At 44.1% G+C, this 18270-nt stretch overlaps 1 protein-coding gene across 1 annotated transcript in view; it reads left to right on the top strand.

Annotated features, from left to right (window-relative positions):
- PKN3 (protein kinase N3) overlaps nucleotides 1-18270 on the top strand; it is a 94422-nt gene that overhangs the window by 63380 nt on the left and 12772 nt on the right. The window contains exons 12-18 of the mRNA XM_040324730.1: nucleotides 3673-3740; nucleotides 4848-4914; nucleotides 5077-5168; nucleotides 6882-7058; nucleotides 7145-7207; nucleotides 13902-13978; nucleotides 15427-15569. Of these exons, the coding sequence (XP_040180664.1) occupies nucleotides 3673-3740; nucleotides 4848-4914; nucleotides 5077-5168; nucleotides 6882-7058; nucleotides 7145-7207; nucleotides 13902-13978; nucleotides 15427-15569 (687 nt within the window). The remainder of the gene's footprint in view (nucleotides 1-3672; nucleotides 3741-4847; nucleotides 4915-5076; nucleotides 5169-6881; nucleotides 7059-7144; nucleotides 7208-13901; nucleotides 13979-15426; nucleotides 15570-18270) is intronic.

The following is an 18270-nucleotide window of genomic DNA, read 5'->3' as shown; positions in this document are numbered from 1 at the left end:
CACATTATTGTGAGATACGTTGCGCATAATCACACTCACTATTGATTTCTGTTTCGTGTATTGTAAACACCACTAGGTTTTGCTGCACTGTATGTATTTTGTTCAGGTTATTGCAGATTGAGGATCTATATTAGCGCAAAAGCACTCGTCACTTGATTATCTTAGAACGTTATTTTCATAAGAAGGTTCCACAAAACAAACAGGCAGCTCTGATGCCTTTTTGTGTTCTGTCAGCTGTCAGTCTTTTCACCTAGCAGCAGGCTCTCACAGTAGAGTGTGTGAAAGAAAGGTAAAGCCTCTATCAATCAACTGAAATAAAAAGCCAAGGTAAAAAAATGGACCTAGGTCTGGGGGTTTTATTCCACCCAAAGCTCTGGAGACTCACGTAGTTAACACTTGGACCTTGGACAAAGCTCCCTTTTTCTTTTTTTTTACTAGTGCCCTAGAACAGTGGTCATCAACCCTGTCCTCAGGGCCCACTAACAGGCCAGGTTTGCAAGATAACCGAAATACATCACAGGTGATATCATTTTCTGCTCAGTGATTGCAGTATTCTAGTCTGCATCTCCCCAAAGTAATACATAAAACCTGGCCTGTTAGTGGGCCCTGAGGACAGGGTTGATGCTGCTTGATGCTGTTGATGCTGCTGTAGGATGATGGACGTTTTTTTTCCCCCTAGCTTTGTCTAACCAGTTATTAAATAAAATAAATCTACCAATGTTGGTGGCAGGCCAGACAACCTCTTTGGTCATGGAGTTTTCATCCCTTTTGGTTTTAGAGGTTCAGGGTGTAAAGGGCTTGGGTCTTTCTTTCATATAGACCTGTTTGATCCTAGGTACCCATCTGTGACGTGGTGTTCTAGGTTCTAAAGCCATTGGGTTGATTTTTCAGTGTCCTACCTTTGGTTGTGTTGTTGGGTTTCCCTATTTGCATGGAGCTTGGCCACATTCAGTCCAGATTTTGTTCAGGCGGTTTCTGGGTAGCAGGCAGTCCTCCTGCATTTATCGATTGAACCACTTCTGGACATCCTGATAGCATCTGAATTCTTGTGTCTTTCAATGGACGAGAATAAAAATGGGGGTTTTGTATTTTCCTTTAAAAACCTTTTCTTCTGAGTTTATTGGGAGACGCAGGTCCCAGCCCTGGTGTTCCTGTACTTGCTTTTGGTACTGCTCGCTACAAACCGAGGTTATACTGGGGATGACATTGAATTTTATTGTCTACCATAACTAAACAGTATGTGAATTCCTGTATCCCTCGAGGAGGTTTTTATGGCGTGTATAAAAATCTAATTTTCGTTATTGTCCTTTTGGATACTGGAAATATTTTACCTTCTGAGTTATACAGCTGCTGCCCTAGATTTTTGATAGTATTCTTTTTTTATTTTTTTCAGTTCTGTTTTGAAGAATAACCTAATAACTGCTACCACTTTTTTTTCTTCAGTTTTCTGGATTTTTCTTTAATCAAGACTCTTCTCTGCTCCCCTGCTAAAGCTGCTCATTGATTGCAGTTATCTGTCATATCTGTCCTCGGCATAGCTTATGGAGTGCCGGGCCCAGATTCCAATGGACTGAATGTTGCAGGCCTAGTCTGGACGTGACCTTTGAGTGCTGGCTTTTGCATACAGCATTTTCCAGACCCTGTTCTTGTTAGTCAGCTGTGAAGCACTTTTCAGGTCAGGAGCCACTGGCATAGTCGCATACCTTAGTGCTTGTCCTCTTTTAAGTAGGCCGATTGGCCTGAAAGAAGTTCTTGCTGAGGGACTGAGCAGGGCACCATGTCATGGGTTAAGTGTTGCGTGCACACTTTCTCACCTTAAAGCATCAAGAAAACATCGTCCCACTGCCTCACCGATCTTTTGTTCATTCCTACTGCCAACTTACAGTGACTTGGTATTCTCTGGCTATCCAATCCTTGCGTTCTACCAGCTGCCTGGGAGTTGTGAATACCTGCATTCTTGCCTTGTATCCTAAACTTAAAGGGGAATTCCACTTTCGAAAACTGGTAGGAATCTGCAACAAAGTTTTTGTTTAAAATTCTTGCAAGGTACACTGATCACCCAGAAGGGGTTTTCCCCCCCCCCCCCCAATGAAAGTTGAGTTACTCTCTAAGTTGCCTTATCACTATCTAGTTGCAACATGTCTTTCTAGACAAGGAGTAAACTGTCTTGCTGCAATGGGATACCCCAGATCACACTCCACTAAGGCTCTGGGGACATTTGATCTGTGCCTTTTTGACGGTTCTGATGTCTGCAAACCTGTTATCTGCTCACTGAGTTTAACTAGTCATCCGAGTCCCCCATAGCTGAATGGGGCTGAGTCCCCTGCCTTGTCAGCTGGGGTCTTTTCTACAGTCACAGCTAACTTTGTGGCCCAATTTACACAGTTTGTTCCTGGCTGTGACCGCAGAGACTTTATTTTTCACTCCTGCACCTTCACTTGCAGTTTCTTTGGCTGATCTGTCCACAGTCCTGGATGGTTCTGAGCCATCAGTCGCAGTGACTATATCTGATTATGAGTCCCTTCAATCTCTGTCTGATGACATTATTCATAAGGAGTTTAAGCCTTTAGACATAATTAATCCTGGCTCTTACTGAAGTGTTCACTGCAGGATAAGCCTGCTATCTCCAGTATCGGGTCTTTTAGAGTTCCTGTAGCTGCAAAGACCATTTCATTGCACCTACCATTTAAAGTCTTCAGCTGTGGGGTTCAGAAACACCCCAACATGCCCTTGACACCTGCTAAATTCTTACTAAGCTTGTTACTATTTGGAAGGGATTTTGTCAAACAGCAGTCTACCCTCAGTGACCCACCTTAACAAGGAACCCACTAGGGGGGTAGTGGAGAGTCTTTCTGTACTTAAGGATCCTACCGATCAGCAATTAGAAACTCTCTTTAAAACTTGGTCCTATCTGGCATTATTTGTCATTTGTCAGACCATGGTAAAGGATTGATCTCAATGGCTGATTGAGCATTTAATGCAAAGAGCTGGAGCTTTCTACTTCAGCTGCAATGGCCCACTGAAAGCATCTCTGCTTGTCCCCCATGATGGTCTTTGCCAACACACATGCAGAGACGCTCTGGTTAACGTGCTGGTCTGCAGACCCTGTGTCAAAGAAACGCCTGACCTGCATGATCTTCGAGGGATGTATTTTCACACCCTTAATTCTATTATCAAAGATGCCACTGGAGGCAATGGCACCCAACTGCTTCAGCATAAACGACTTGGGTATAGGTCTGCCAAGTCTGTCTGTTTTCTATTCCTGGCCTGGGTAAGAAGCCTGCTAAACTCACAGAAGATGCCCCAGCATTTATTGAGTAGTAGTACTCAATCACCGCACATATAGAACTCATGACATCCTATGGAGTGAGGTACACAAGTAGCATTTCATATGGATTATTTACTAATGACTGTGCAATGCTCCAAATGTAGCTTCTATCAAGTAGAAAACAGCTTGGGTCTATGTTAAGTTTAAATTCTTGAACTACTGATCAGGAGCGAGAGGGCCACATGCAGCCCACAAACACTATTCTGACATGTCTGGGCTAGAAGAATCCCTGTGAAGTACAGACACCTCTCCTTCCCCCTGTACTTATAAGGTCAGCTGTGTATGCATTTGTATCCATTGATGAGGCACAAACAGTTCTTTTTAATGTCTTTGTTCTTTTTCAGTCTGTGAAGCGCATTTGTTCTGAGGAGAGTAACACCCAGGCCTCATCGGAACTCCCGAAACTTCACAGGTAAGCTTAATGCATGTGTGATGGAGATACAGCTGGGAATATTTCCTCTACTTGACCATCCTTAAGCGATAATGGCCTACAAGACTACCCATACACCTCAAGAATACACAGAAAAATCTGGACTCGAAAAATAAACCGACATTGGAGAAATATGGGTTCTGCCATTCTTTTACTACTTTTTTTAAATGCTAGTTCCTAGGCTGTCGGTATGATCCAGTGGCTTCAATACTAGTGGAAACTACCTTGGAACAAGTATGCAGATCTGGATTCAGTTTTGTTTGCTTGCTCTGTATGCACTTTGAATACTAATGCTGAAACCCGCCAGTAAAACTAGCATTTTCAGAAAGGGACCTGATCTGCTGTCCGATCAGGTCTGCCTGTCAGTTTTTCAGGCGAACCTGATTGGACCCTCCAGTCTTCCCAATGGAGGGGTAGATGTCAGCAGGGACATGTCCACTGACACCCTCCACTATCCGCTACGATCCTGTCCACAAAATACAGATGGATGGTGGTCCTATTTTGATGATCGAATGAAAACGGACAATCGGCCTATTTTCCCCTGATTTTTCCCCTGATTTTCCCATAGAGAAGAGTGGACCTGTCATCCGCCTGCTTAGTGGGATTCAGCAGAGCAATCCCACGCTGAGCAAGTGGATTCCATCCCACGGAGGCGTCCGTTTGAAAGGGGCCTCAGAATTACTTTAAATTCTACTATACAGTAGATGATTTGGTGGATGTTGGGTTTTTAAATACATGCAGTTGTGGGGGTTCAATGTTCCTGGGCAGTTCAGTGCACCTTGTTGCTATAATGTACTGCCACAGATATTCGCTCACTTATTGATATTAATGAATGTGATTGATAATACAGAAAACCGAGAGAAGAGGTACACGGCAAAGGCTTCAGTATCTAACTGTGAACCTGTGAGGTCTTCTCTGTATTCTGCTTGCTCAGGATTAGAGTAATCAGTTTAATGCATATTCAGTAGATTTTCTAGCATTGGCACAGTTGATGTGTTTGATAAGATGGCATTAGTTGCTCACTAATTTGTTTCTGGGACTTGCTCTGTGATATCGCAACTATTCTCTCTCTTTTTTTTTTAAATACAGAAAACATGTCCTCAGCATGGATGACTTCACTTGTGTGTCGGTGTTGGGAAGGGGGCACTTTGGGAAGGTACATTTTATGTAAACGGATCATGCAAAGCAGGATATTTTTGCATTGTGTTAGTCTTGTTATACGTGTACTTCTCTTTTTTTTTTTTTTATTTATTTACAAAGTTCTTAATTTACTCCACACATCAGGGAAAGGTTTTGAATTTTATTTTACTTTTTAAAGGTCCTATTGGCTGAATTTAAGAAAACTGAAAAGCTGTATGCGATCAAAGCACTGAAAAAACGTGATATCGTTAGCCGAGATGAGTTTGAAAGGTTCAAGTTCTATTCCATTCTAATATAATCAGGGGGGGGGGCACATGTTTTGCCTGTTTTATAATGAAACAGAATCTATATAATCTAACATATGTATGTGAATGATTAAAACACAAATAACAATAATAAATTGGACTTTTTAGGTGTGAAAATTTACAACACAAATAACATGTATTACATAACAGCACTTTTATTACATGCGGTTGAATTTACAACTCGGACATTGTTAAAACAAATGGAAATTGAATAAACATGATACATTTGTACCCCAAAGCAAATGCATGTAGTGCATTATATTAAAGTTTTAACTGTCATAATTCCTGTGCATTTCATTGACGGTTGTCAAGAGCTGTAGTTGAGGTCTCAGGCGCTGTAGTGGGGGTGTCAGGGGCACACTGGAACAGGGTGGGGTATGCTCTCGGAGCTTCAGCTCCTTCTACTGCGGCTGCAAAATGTCTGTACAGTACTTGTAAGGCACTTTACATACACTCGCGAGTTCTTACTCACGAGTGTATGTAAAGTGAGTGTACTTAAAGCGGGGTATGCCTGTATAGCTCTTATTATCTAATATATGTAAATTCATTTTTGGTACAGTTTGCATTCATAAGTAGTTTCCTGATGAAACACAAGAGTGAAACATGTTGAAACCAATGATGATTGTTTATGCACAGGAATTATGACAGATAAAACTTGTATATAACGCATGCATTTGTTTTGGGGTACAAAAGTATCATGTTCATCCAATTGTATATGGCTTTAACAATGTACAAAATGTACCTGCACTATAGTGTTTTGGTGCACTGCTATTGTGCAGTAAGGGGGATTCCTGTGCATTTTTGTGCTTTCACACATGTGTTAATACAAGCATTGGTGGGAGGGGGGTCAACACCAAGTTGCAAAGGCTGCAGGAAAGCACGCAGAGACACTGCTAGAGATTACCCCACCTCCTTCTCGTCCGTGATAGATGGAACCCCTAACACTACATAACAATGCTGGGAAACTGAATTCCGTCTATCACAGACGAGGAGGCGGCGGCGGCGGCGCTTTGTTACAGGGGACAGCCGCCTACTGCAGTTGCATGACACAGCGGAGATCAAAGATGAGGCTGCAGATGGTCACAGTGAGGCTGCAGATGGTCACAGTGAGGCTGCAGATGGGCATTGTTGACCCTCTTTTCCACTTACAGTAGCTACTGCGTTTTTCACCCTAGGCTTGTACTCGAGTCAATACGTTTTCTACGTTTTTTGTGGTAAAATTAGATGCCTAGGCTTACATTTGGGTCAGCTTATACTTGAGTATATACGGTAGTCTACAAGGGAAAGACAGAGAAGCTCAGAGCCCAGGAGGGAAAGAGAAACTCCAGAAAGAGTAGGAGCATCTACCTGTACAGATGTGCTGCTGCTTCAGAAGAGAATTTGTGGTTCATGGGAAAGAGGAGCTCAGAGCTGTGGGATCGAAGATGATTGGAGGCCTGGGGGAAAGGTACCAGTGCAACCATTGCAGGAGGAAAATGGGTAACCAGCAATATACACCAGGCTTACATTACAAACATGTTGTCTATAACAACCAATCGGTTTTCATTTACCCAGCATACCTGGAAGAGTTCAAATGCTCATGTGACAAATGGCTTTGGAAAATATATCTGTCCTCCAGAAGTTGGGTAGAAGGTTTCAGTCTTTTGTCCTCCTTATTGCTACATTTTTTCTATTGCAGTCTGCAGTGTGAGAAGCGCATCTTTGAGGTGGTAAATTCTTCTGGACATCCCTTCCTTGTGAACTTGTTTGCCTGCTTCCAGACTCCGGAACACACCTGCTTTGTGATGGAATACATGCCTGGTGGGGATCTGATGATGCACATACATGCCAATGTCTTCTCACCGCCAGCAACCAGGTGTGTTATTGGGACGGGGTGCAGAGGGCAGGGTGACTTGTGTCACATGACTGTAATGCTTGACATGCCTGTCATTCTTTTGGCAGATTTTATTCCGCCTGCGTGGTTCTTGGTCTCCAGTTTCTACACGAGAAAAAAATAATTTACAGGTATTCATTAAATAAAATCCTCAAATGTACTGTATTATAAAATGCAACTAACATATGTACCTGATGTGTGTCTTGATACTGGCCTCCTGTAGTCCCCTGCACAGCAGCAATCGGTGTGAGTGTAAGGGCCAGCACAGCGAGCCAATGAGGCTGTTTTTTTGTTTTTGCTTTTTTGTATATTTGTATTCCAATATATTTTTATTAATTTTCATTTTTTTTTCCACAAAAAAACAAATACAATCAACCTGAATGCCTATTGAAAAATGAGATGTCCATTATAATTCTGATTACTAAAACAACTAATTTGCAAAATAATACATTTCCACAAAAACTCTTCTATATTAAAGGCGATCAGCATTTTTTTTATCATAAATGCGACATTATGGCGGACACTTTTGATGCCATTTTGGGACCATTGTCATTGATGCAGCGATCAGTGCTATAAAAATGCACCGATTTACTGTGTAAATGATACTGGCAATGAAGGGGTTAACCAGTAGGGGGCACCCATTTACTGTGTAAATGGCAGTGAAGGGGTTAACCAGTAGGGGTGCTGAAGGGGTTACGTGTGTCCTAGGGATGTGTTCTAACTGTGTGGGGGCTGGGCTACATGTGACACGACACTGATCACTACTCCAGAACACAGGGAGCAGTGATCAGTGTCCAGGAGGCCCTGGACTTGAAAAGTGGGGTTGGTGTGGCAAAACACCTGGATTCAGAGGAGGCTCTGAACTCAGAGGGGGGGCTGTAGAGGAGGCCTTGGACTGGATTGGGGCAGGGGGTACAAGGGAGGCCCTGGACCAGGACAGCGGTTGTCTGGAGGCCCTACCTGCTTCAGGGAGAAAGCTTGGATCTAAAGCCTGGGCTGAAGAAGAGCCTGCCTTGGCCCTGGAGTGTGAGTTCACAACATAAATGGGGACATTTTATCAATTGTCACAAGTAATGTCAAACAGGAGCAGAGACTCTGGTCATGTGATAGATTTATTGCTTGTTTGGCTGTACTTCTCCTGTGGATTGCAGCAGTGCAGATTATTTTGCACTCCTGTGACCCATTTTCAGCTCACAGCAGGCTGTCAGCTGATGTCACAGATCCACCCGCAAGCCTGGACTGGCACCCAGCTCCGCCTCTCGGCGAGAATCTGGGCAGATCGGAGGTCTAATAGAGTAGAGTGGGCTGTGTCGGTGTTCGCTCTGCACCTCTTCACCTCTCCATTGCTATCTGTGTTTTTACAGTGGGCAATCGGCATTACCAATTTGTTGCTCATCACTTTGGAATGTGCACAATCCCCTGGGTTTTCTCCAACATGCTTGCCCTGGTTTTTGTTCTGCCTCATTTCCAAGGAATTCATGTTGAGGAGTATCTGGACAATGTCCTGCTAAATGATCAATCCTCTTATCCCTGTCAACCAACAGCTCATATTTAGTACAGATTCTGCAGAGCTTTAGTTGCGTGCTCAACATCCCAAAGTCATCACTGAACCCATCTAGCTGGTTGGAGTACCTGGGGGTCTAACGCTAGAAATGTTCTTGTCTACTGTCCATAAATTTTGATGTCGGAACCCCCCGAGCCTGAAAAAAAAAAATTGTGCCTGGGTGATGATCTTGGATTTTATGGTTGCACTGTACACCAAGTTCCATTCCAGATTGTTGTAACTTAACAGACTTAGTCCTTCAGTCTGACCCCTAGGGCGGACTTTCTCAATTGCCAGCAGCCTGGCTGAGGGAGAATGACCTCCCCATCCAGAGGTCTTTCAAGCCCTTATCCAAAGGTGGGGGGATATCAGATGTGGACCTCCTGGCGTCCAGATGAAACATTAAACTGGACAGGTTTGTTTCCAGGTCTAGGAATCCTCGAGCCTTCGCAGTGGATGTTCTGGTGATGCCATGGGATCTACTCCTTTCCACCCCTACAGATTTTTCCTTGCCTACTACACAGGATCGAGGAGGACATTCCAATGATCCTCTTCGCACCAAATAGGCCTAGGAGGACATGGTACTCAGATTGTCTGTTCCTCATTTCCCAAGGTCCAGTGTTTTATCTTGCTTCTCAATTGCTCACTTTAACGCCATTGCTGTTAAAGACATTTTCCTGAGGAACATAGGTCTTTCAGATTCAGTTATCCCTACCCGCTTGAGAACTAGGAAGTCAACCTTTCATAAAGTCTACCATGGCACCTCAAAAACCTGGTGTAAGTTGAGGAACTTTTAGCCTAAAAAGTACTCAGTGAAACATAATCTGTCCTCCTGTTCTGGTCTGGACCAACATTTGGCCTTTGAAAACCATTAAAATGGTTGTAAACCTATATAAAAAAAAAAACCCTGCAAGACAAAGGCATAATGAGCTAGTATGCATAGCATATTAGCTCATTACGAATTACTTGCCTTGCATCAAAGACCTTGCAGTGGTCCTCGTACCCCCCCTCCGGCTGGCGGCATCTCTGCCGGGGGTTACTTCCGGGTATCGCGGCTCGGTGCTGTGATTGGCTGGAGCCACCGGTAACGGCTTCAGTTTGCTCTAGTGCGAATGTGCCGGTAGTAAAGTAATTCTTTTAAACTTGTACCTACCGGTAAGCCTATATTAAGTCTTGCCTTGTAGGTACAGTAAAAATCTGCTAAACTTGCAGTGTTTAGGACAGATTTACACTGGATGCAGCCGGTGACGTCACTGGTGCATGCTCTCTGAAGATCCGGCACCTTCAGAGCTCTGTGCCCCATCTAAGGACTCCCGTATGCATGCGTGGGAGTGACATCATTGCGGTCTCTGCATGACCGGGGGAAAGATGGAAGCCCTGTTAGCAGTGACAGCGCACCTCTGGAGGGCTTCGTTTTAAGGCAGGCATATGCAATTAGCGGACCTCCAGCTGTTGGCAAACTACAAGTCCCATGAGGCATAGAAAGACTCTGACGGCATCAAGCATGACTCCCAGAGGCAGATGCATGATGGCACTTGTAGTTTGGCAACAGCTGGAATTCCGCTAATTGCATATCCCTGTTCTAAGGTATTTTATAATGTGCTAGTATGCGATGCATACTAAAATATTATACCATTGCATTGTAGTTTTTTTTTTTTTTTTAAATGCTGCGGTTTACTACTGCTTTAAGACCTATGTTCATGGAGGAGTAACTGACATCTCTACCTGTTCCCCTGTGGCTCCTTGGTATCTGCTTCTCTCAGCTCTTCAGAAGCCACCTTTTAAACCTGTTGGGGATATTGCTTTGACCGACCTTTACCATAAGGTCGGCTTTCTTATGGCTATGACCTACTGTGAGGAAGGTCTCTGAGTTAGTGGGCTTATCCTGTAAGCAGAGGCGGTCGCCGAAGGCCTCGCACTCACAGGGGCCTCACCGCCGCTTATTTGCCTGTGATCTATACTAATAAGGCAAATTAGGCGGTCAACTAAGGCCTCGCGCTCTCAGGGGCCTCGCGGCCAGTTAAAGGGGTGGTTCACCCTAAAACTACTTTTTTTTTATTACACTGGCCCCCCACATACAATCCGATTAAGGCTATTATTATTTTTTTGATGCTGTACATACCTTTGTACAGCATATTCACCCGTGCATCCGGGTTGCGAGTCCCGCGGGAGTGGGCGTTCCTAACATGTCTGTGATTGACGGTTTGCCCAAAAACGAGCTCCCCCCGTCGCGTAAGCCGCGTCACGGTTGGCGAAAGGAGCCGAATGGCGAGTCGGCGCTATACTGCGCATGCGCATCGCCGTTCGGCTCCTTTCGCCAATCGTGACGCGGCTTACGCGACGGGGGGAGCTCGTTTTTGGGCAAAGCGTCAATCACAGACATGTTAGGAACGCCCACTCCCGCGGGACTCGCAACCCGGATGCCACGGGTGAATATGCTGTACAAAGGTATGTACAGCATCAAAAAAATAATAATAGCCTTAATCGGATTGTAATGTGGGGGGGCAGTGGGATAAAAAAAAGTAGTTTTTAGGGTGAACCACCTCTTTAATTTGCCTGTGATCAATACTAATGTTGGCGCCATCGGATCTCTATCACCCCTCTCTCTTTCTCACCTTCTCCTCTCTCCCCCCTCTTGCATTGGCAGAATATGTCTGATAGGTGAGGAGGGTGCCCTGGAAGTGGTGCTGATCACCTGTGTGCTAGATCCGTGCATTTTCTGCAGCCATTTTTCTTGCTTGAATTATTTTTCCCAATATGGCCGTGAGTGTGGCCTCATGTCTAAGTTTTGTCTAAGGCCTCACAAAGCCTAGAGCCTCCTCTGCCTGTAAGAATTCTTAGTGATGCACAAGGACAGAGTTGTCTTGAGGCCCAAGGCCCTTTCCTCCTGGAGGTGGTCTCTGCTCTCTACCTCAATCAAGATATTGTCCTCCCTTCCTTATTTCCTTCTCTGAAACATCCTAAGTAAATTTTCCTCCATTGTCTGGACATGTGCATGCTGTGAGTTTCTCTTTTACTGCCATTTTTAGGAAATCGGATTTCCTTTTTGTGCTTCCCGAAGGTTCCTGCAAGGATCTCCCTGCCTTTTTTTCCAGCAGGTGGATCAGAGAAGTTATCATTTAGTGCCTATAGGCTGAAAGATGGAGTTCCTTCCTCGTCTGTTTTAACGTCGTTTTTCGGGTTGTAAAAAATGGTCGTGTGTGGGCTTTAACGACGTGAAAAATCTGTGCATGCTCAGAAGCAAGTTATGAGATGGGAGCGCTCATTCTGGTAAAACTACCGTTCGTAATGGAGTAAGCACATTCATCACGCTGTAACAGACAGAAAAGCGCGAATTGTCTTTTACTAACAAGGAATCAACTGAAGGGTGACGTCATCCGAATGGAACTTCCCCTTTATAGTGCCGTTGTACGTGTTGTACGTCACCGCGCTTTGCTAGAGCTTTTTTTTTTCACGGTCGTTTGTAGGCAAGGCCGTTTTAATGATCAAGTTGAAAAAAACTTCGTTTTTTTCTAGAGCCTGAAAAAAACTTTTGTTTTACAACCCGAAAAATGATCGTGTGTACGTGGCATAAGGTGCTGTAAGCTCCTCTGAGTTTGTAGAGACTTTCCTGAACTGTGTGCTATTTCCCATCCCTCAAGTTGGACTACTTTTTGGATATCTCAGTCATAATAATTTAAAGAAGCCTCTGTCCCGTACTGAGGATCCAGAAAATAGGATTTTTGACTTGCAAAAAAAATCCTATTTTGGAGTAAAGTACAGTACATAGGACCCCTTACCTCTGTTCTTTTGTTCTCCCTATTGCTTGCTACAAAATTAAAGCTGGTCATACGTGGATTGCAATTTGGCCAATTCAGCAGCACTAGACACTGGCAAAAAAGGCAAAATTTCGATCCACTTAGGGGCAGGCTGGTTGAACAGAAGTCATTCAACCGATTGACTTCTGTTAAACCAGCCTGTTGGAAAATTTCCACATGATCAGCGCTGCCGGCTGTAGCTGGAAGTGCTGATTAGTGTATTCTGATGGCTGGAAAGTCTCCCTGCTGTCAGAATAAAATACCTCAGCCGGAGTGATTGCCCCATCCACATCAAGGGTGTGAATGGGGGGAATTTGATCATTTGTTTTACTTTCTGGTTGAAAAAAAAAAAACAAGAATCGTATGTGCTGCTTTAAAGGGGAGTAGGAGGGGTTATAATGGGGGAGGTCCCTGCAGCCTTTCTTTTTGCCATTGTGGTAGTCACCTGACGTTGGCTGCATATAACCCAGTTTTGATTTTAGGGAGACGTTCGCTTTACGCTGCTCTGCTCCTCCACTGGAGTGGTGGGCTAAGAAGGAGATGAGCAGAGATGTCCCTGGCTCTTAGCCACACGCCTAAAGGCTTCAAGCAGCAGGGTGCCTGGATTGGTTCTGCCCCATAAGATGATGGAGGGCAATAGCCCACTATCGGCTGACTATGGGTGACAGAAAAGTACGTAAGTAAATGTACTCCTTTGACCCACTAGTGAAGTATGGCCAAAAAAAGCTTTGACCATATTGCTCTTTTAAAGAAACCTTTGTCTTTTTTCTTGTACTCCAGATAACATTTTTTGTAAGTCAAAAATCCTTCCTGTCTCTGGATTGCATACAAAATAATTGTTGCAAGACGATCACCAAATTAAATGTTTTATTTTATTTTTCTTAAAAAAAGTTTGACAAAGTTATTTCTGAATAAATATGGCCATTGCAAAAAATGTAAAAATTGCTCTGGTCCGTATGGTATAGATGAGAAGCTATACTGGTTAAAAGTAGTATAAATTGGCCGGTCATATGGGGCCCAGTTTCTTATTTAGAATCGATTTGTTGCTGAAGCTGTCAACTTACTCCCAGAGATAAGGACAGACGGGCAATCTATGTGATTTGCTGGGGAGGGGGTGGAGGGTTGTCATTTTCTCTGGCACTAGAGCTGGGCAAGAAAAATATATAAATATGAACCTATTTGTGCCCCAGGAAATTGTAGGAATGTGAACTTGTATTCAAAATCTTATATATGCTGGTAATTTGGGCTCCTTGGAAAGTTTATTGGTGAACCATGTCACTGTGCAGACCATAAACTGCATTTTGACAGTTTTTTTTTTTGTTTTGTTTTTTCAATCTATAGAGAATGTTTGGCTGGAGTTACACTTTATATCTCCTCCAGTTGCAATAAATATAGCTGGATATGCAGAATGAGTGTTTTATACCCGCTATAATGTTGGTCAATCTCAAGTCCATCTCAATCTCACCATACCCTTTATCATTGTAGAGACTTGAAGCTGGATAACCTGCTGATGGATGCCAGAGGGTTTGTGAAGATTGCAGATTTTGGACTCTGTAAAGAAGGTGTGAGGCTTCTTTTATGCTGCTTTAATCTGTTTTGTGTCCTTGCACATGTCTGATTATTGCCAACCATTTTCTGGTTACAGCCGTGTAGGGCAGAGACACTGACTGGCTGCTTCTGCCATGCACAGATCTCCTTATAGGGGGATTCCTGTGATTATCTGCAGAAAGCAGCTTCATTGGAAGCCAATGGGTAGTTGACGGCTACCGCAGATAATCGTAGGCCAATTGCATGTAATCTCTCATGCAGTGATCACTTGCATGTGTGATTTACATGCCAGTGCCTGTGGTTAGCTGCAGGAGCTGGCAGCTTCTCATTGCTTTCAATAAGGCTGCCTCCTGCAGCTAATCGTAGGAACCCCTGCTGTGGGGTTCTCGCATTTAATCTGTAGGCAGGGTAAAATCACAGGCGTGAATGCACCTTTAATTTGGAAGTAACAGAGCACTAAACTAAGGAAGTAAGACTAAGGCCCTCATATTGACACTTGACTCTAATGCCCTGTACACACGACCGTTTTTTTGGAAATAAACTCCAATGGAATTCCGCTCACGCTGTCTTGCATACACACGGTCACACCAAATTCCGACCATCAAAAACAAGGTGATGCAACACTACGACGAGCCAAGAAAAATGACGTTCAATCTTCCGAGCATGCGTCAAATTGTTTCCAAGCATGCGTGTTTTTTTCCCCGTCGGAATTCCATACATACGAGCAGATTTTCCGATAGGAATTTTTTACGTCGGAAAAATTGAGAACCTGCGCTCTAAGTATGTCGGAAATTACGACAGAAAAAGTCATCTGGGGCATACATACTGTCGGAATATCAGATGAAAGCTCCCATCTGACTTTTTCCATCGGAAATTCCAATTGTGTTTGTACGCGGCATAAGCGTAACTTAAACAGTAACTCCACTTTCATGGACAAAAAAAAAATGTAGCATATACAATTTGGACACAAGTTATAATGTTATTAAAAATTACCTTTTCAATCTGCAGCCGCTGTAATTTTCTATAAGATGCAATATGGCTCCCTGGAGAAAGCCCCCCCCCCCACAAATATAATTTGCTTGTGTGATTGGCTCACCAAGTTTCACTGAGTTTCCAAGAAGTCTGCACTAAGATACAAGTCAGATTTTGGGCATCCCCTGCAACAAAAATTGCATTTTTGGTGAGATACACCTAATAGGAATTCACATCTAAAATGGATGCAGACCCAGCAATTTTCCTCATAAAAGCCCTGCTAAAAGTCTGCAGTCAGCTTATGTCATTCAGCTGGTCCAGACTCTAGAGAGATCCACCCACCTTCCTGACCAGCAGCTGGCTCAGCCTCTCGGCGCATTGCGGAGAGCCTGAGCCACTTCATGTGTGTGCATATGAACGCAGTTTAGGTTGAGCTATTGAGTTCTGTAAAATAAAGCTGCATGCTCACTTGTTTAATTTTGTCTTCTAGGTATGGGATATGGGGACAGAACCAGTACATTCTGTGGCACCCCGGAGTTCCTGGCACCAGAAGTGCTCACCGACACTACTTACACTTATGCAGTGGACTGGTGGGGGCTGGGCGTGCTCATCTATGAGATGCTGGTAGGAGAGGTGAGATCTTTTAATAAGGAATTTCTGTGCGTTAATAAGCCAACACAGGAAGGACAAACCACTTCTTCCAGTAGATTTCCTTTCTGTAATAAGTCAAGTGTGTCCTGACCCATAAACTGCATGACAACTGTGCAGCACTATTAACCACTTCAGATCCGTAGGACGTCCTGGGACGTCCTCCACTTTGAGTGGTGGTATCTGATTGATGCCTGCAGCTGCAGGCATCATTCAGATATCGCGTCTCAGCTGGCGATTCTGTGCACCTGAAGAACGATCAAAGCGGCGGTCCGCGCGCTCGATCGTTCTTCTAGGCACGGAGGGGACGTCCCACCCCCTCCCGCCGCCATCCGGTGCTTCTCCGGGCTCTCCCGTGCCATCGGGGGGCCCGGAGAGCGAATCGGCGGCGCTCGTTGTTGAACCATAGAGATGACTGGTGACCAGACGGTCACAGTCATCTCTATGACGTCGGAGGGCCGGGCGCGACGTTATGACGTCACGCCGGTACCGGAAGTAAACAAAGCCGCTATCGCGGCTGTCGGCATGTTATCGGTGAAATTTTTTTCACCGATTTCATGCTTGTAAGCCTGTAGGAGAGATGTGGGGTCTTATTGACCCACATCTCTCCATAAAGAGGACCTGTCACACTGATTCCTATTACAAGGAATGTACACATCCCTTGTAATAGGAATAAAAGTGATCAAAAAAAAAATGTCAAAAAAAGTGTAAAAATAAAAAATTAAGTAATAAAATAAAATAATAATAAAATTTAATACGTCCCGGTCGCTCGCGTAGCAGAAGCGAACGCGCATGCAAGTCCCGCCCACATATGTAAACACCGTTCAAACCCCACATGTGAGGTATCGTTGCCGTGCGTTAGAGCGTGTGCAACAATTCTAGCACTAGACCTCTCCTGTAACTCAAAATAGTAACCTGTAAAAAAAAATAAAGCGTTGCCTATGGAGATTTTTAAGTACCGACGTTTGGCGCCATTCCATGAGTTGTGCGCAATTTTAAAGCGTGACATGTAGGTATCTATTTACTCGGCGTAACATCGTCTTTCACATTATACATTATAAATTGGGCTAACTTTACTGTTTTTGTTATTTTTTAATTCATGAAACTGTTTTTTTCCCTAAAAAAGGCTTTTTGAAAAATTATTGCGCAAATACCATGAGAGGAAAAAAGTTGCAATGAACCGCCTTTTTATTGCCCTAGGTGTCTGCTAAAAAAACTATATAATGTTTGGGGGTTCTGATTAATTTTCTAGCCAAAAAATTGTGATTTTTACATAAAGGAGAAAAGTGCCACAATAGGCCCGGTAACGAAGTGGTTAAGTAAGAAACACAGTTTGAATATGTAATGAGCAAATATGGCTGCCACTATGTACATATTTAATTCAAACTACAAAGAGAAACAATGTTACTAAAACATTACCTACAGATTAGCAAGGTTATATACATCCATCTAATTTCTTTACTTGTATATCTAAAACATATTAAAAATAATATACAATATTACAATGGACGGCCGCAGTCTGGCTGACTCTGCCAGGAATAAGGTATGGAGATCATCACAGTGAGGATGCAATGGCACAGTGAGGAGGAAGGGGATCTGCTTAACAGCAAGTATATCCCAAAACCAACATTTTAGCTGTAAAATTAGGGCAGTCGCCTTATAAGCCAGCAATATGGTACATTCTGTTTTTAATTCCTTGTTTATAATCCGCTTTCAGGTAAAAGTGAGCTACCTGATGACTTTTACAAAGCCATGAAGTGCTGCCCCTTTATTACAGCAATAAAGTTAAATGTGGAAAAAAAATGTTTTTTATTTTTTATAAAAGAATAAGTAATAAAGTAAAAGCATCCCAGGTTGCCCCCATACATACACAAATGTAAGGGTAGATTTAGACATGCATTTACATTTCTCCTAACGCCTTCCAGGACGGCACACCAGAGAGATGAGGGCTCCTCCCCACAGGAAACACAATCAATTGACAAGTTTGTTATAAAGTTCCCACCCACCCCCTTGCTCCTCAGTATTTTGATTGTGTTTCTCCGAACACAGCGGCACGTTTGTTTTTTTATATTACCTGGAGACGGTGAGGTCGAAGGGTACCCCTGTTGAGGCAGGTTCAGGAGGCCGGGAGAGCTGAACTAACCTGTTTGGCTTCGGTCGCTCACAGGTCGCCACAAAGATATGCATGGGCGCTCTGAGCTGTGGTGAAAAAAGCCATCGTCCCTCTGCAAAAAAGCCGCCATGCTGCTGATCTCTCCTTCCTGGGGGGGTTTGCAAAGGAGCATTGCGCTCCAGGCCTCGCTCTGAGGTACAGGAAGCGCGTCACCGGAGAGTGGGCGTTCCCTACACGGCAACCCGGAAGTGACGCTTCGGCGTGGAGAGCAGCGTGGAGCGGTGGGGTCGGCGGCGGATAAACCTACAACAGGTACCGGCAAGCCAAGGACCCAGTCAACCTCCTCATGATGAAGAGGAAGGGAAGACTAGCGCTGCGGGCAACCAAATCCAGATCGGGGGTCGGTGAGTACTGTCCCTCCTGGAAAGGGAGGAAAGAGGAGAGTGAGAGTTCCTGAACTTCAGGATGCAGCCGGTATCGGCGGCCTTCCTCGTTCTCTTCTCTCTTTCTCCCCAGTACAGCCTGCAGCCCCGAGCGGGAAGGAATAACATTGCTGTTTATTATGTTCCCTCA

Source organism: Rana temporaria, chromosome 9 (assembly GCF_905171775.1).
Source record: "Rana temporaria chromosome 9, aRanTem1.1, whole genome shotgun sequence".
Classification (NCBI taxonomy): domain Eukaryota; kingdom Metazoa; phylum Chordata; class Amphibia; order Anura; family Ranidae; genus Rana; species Rana temporaria.
This window is presented reverse-complemented; position numbering and strand designations above follow the sequence as displayed.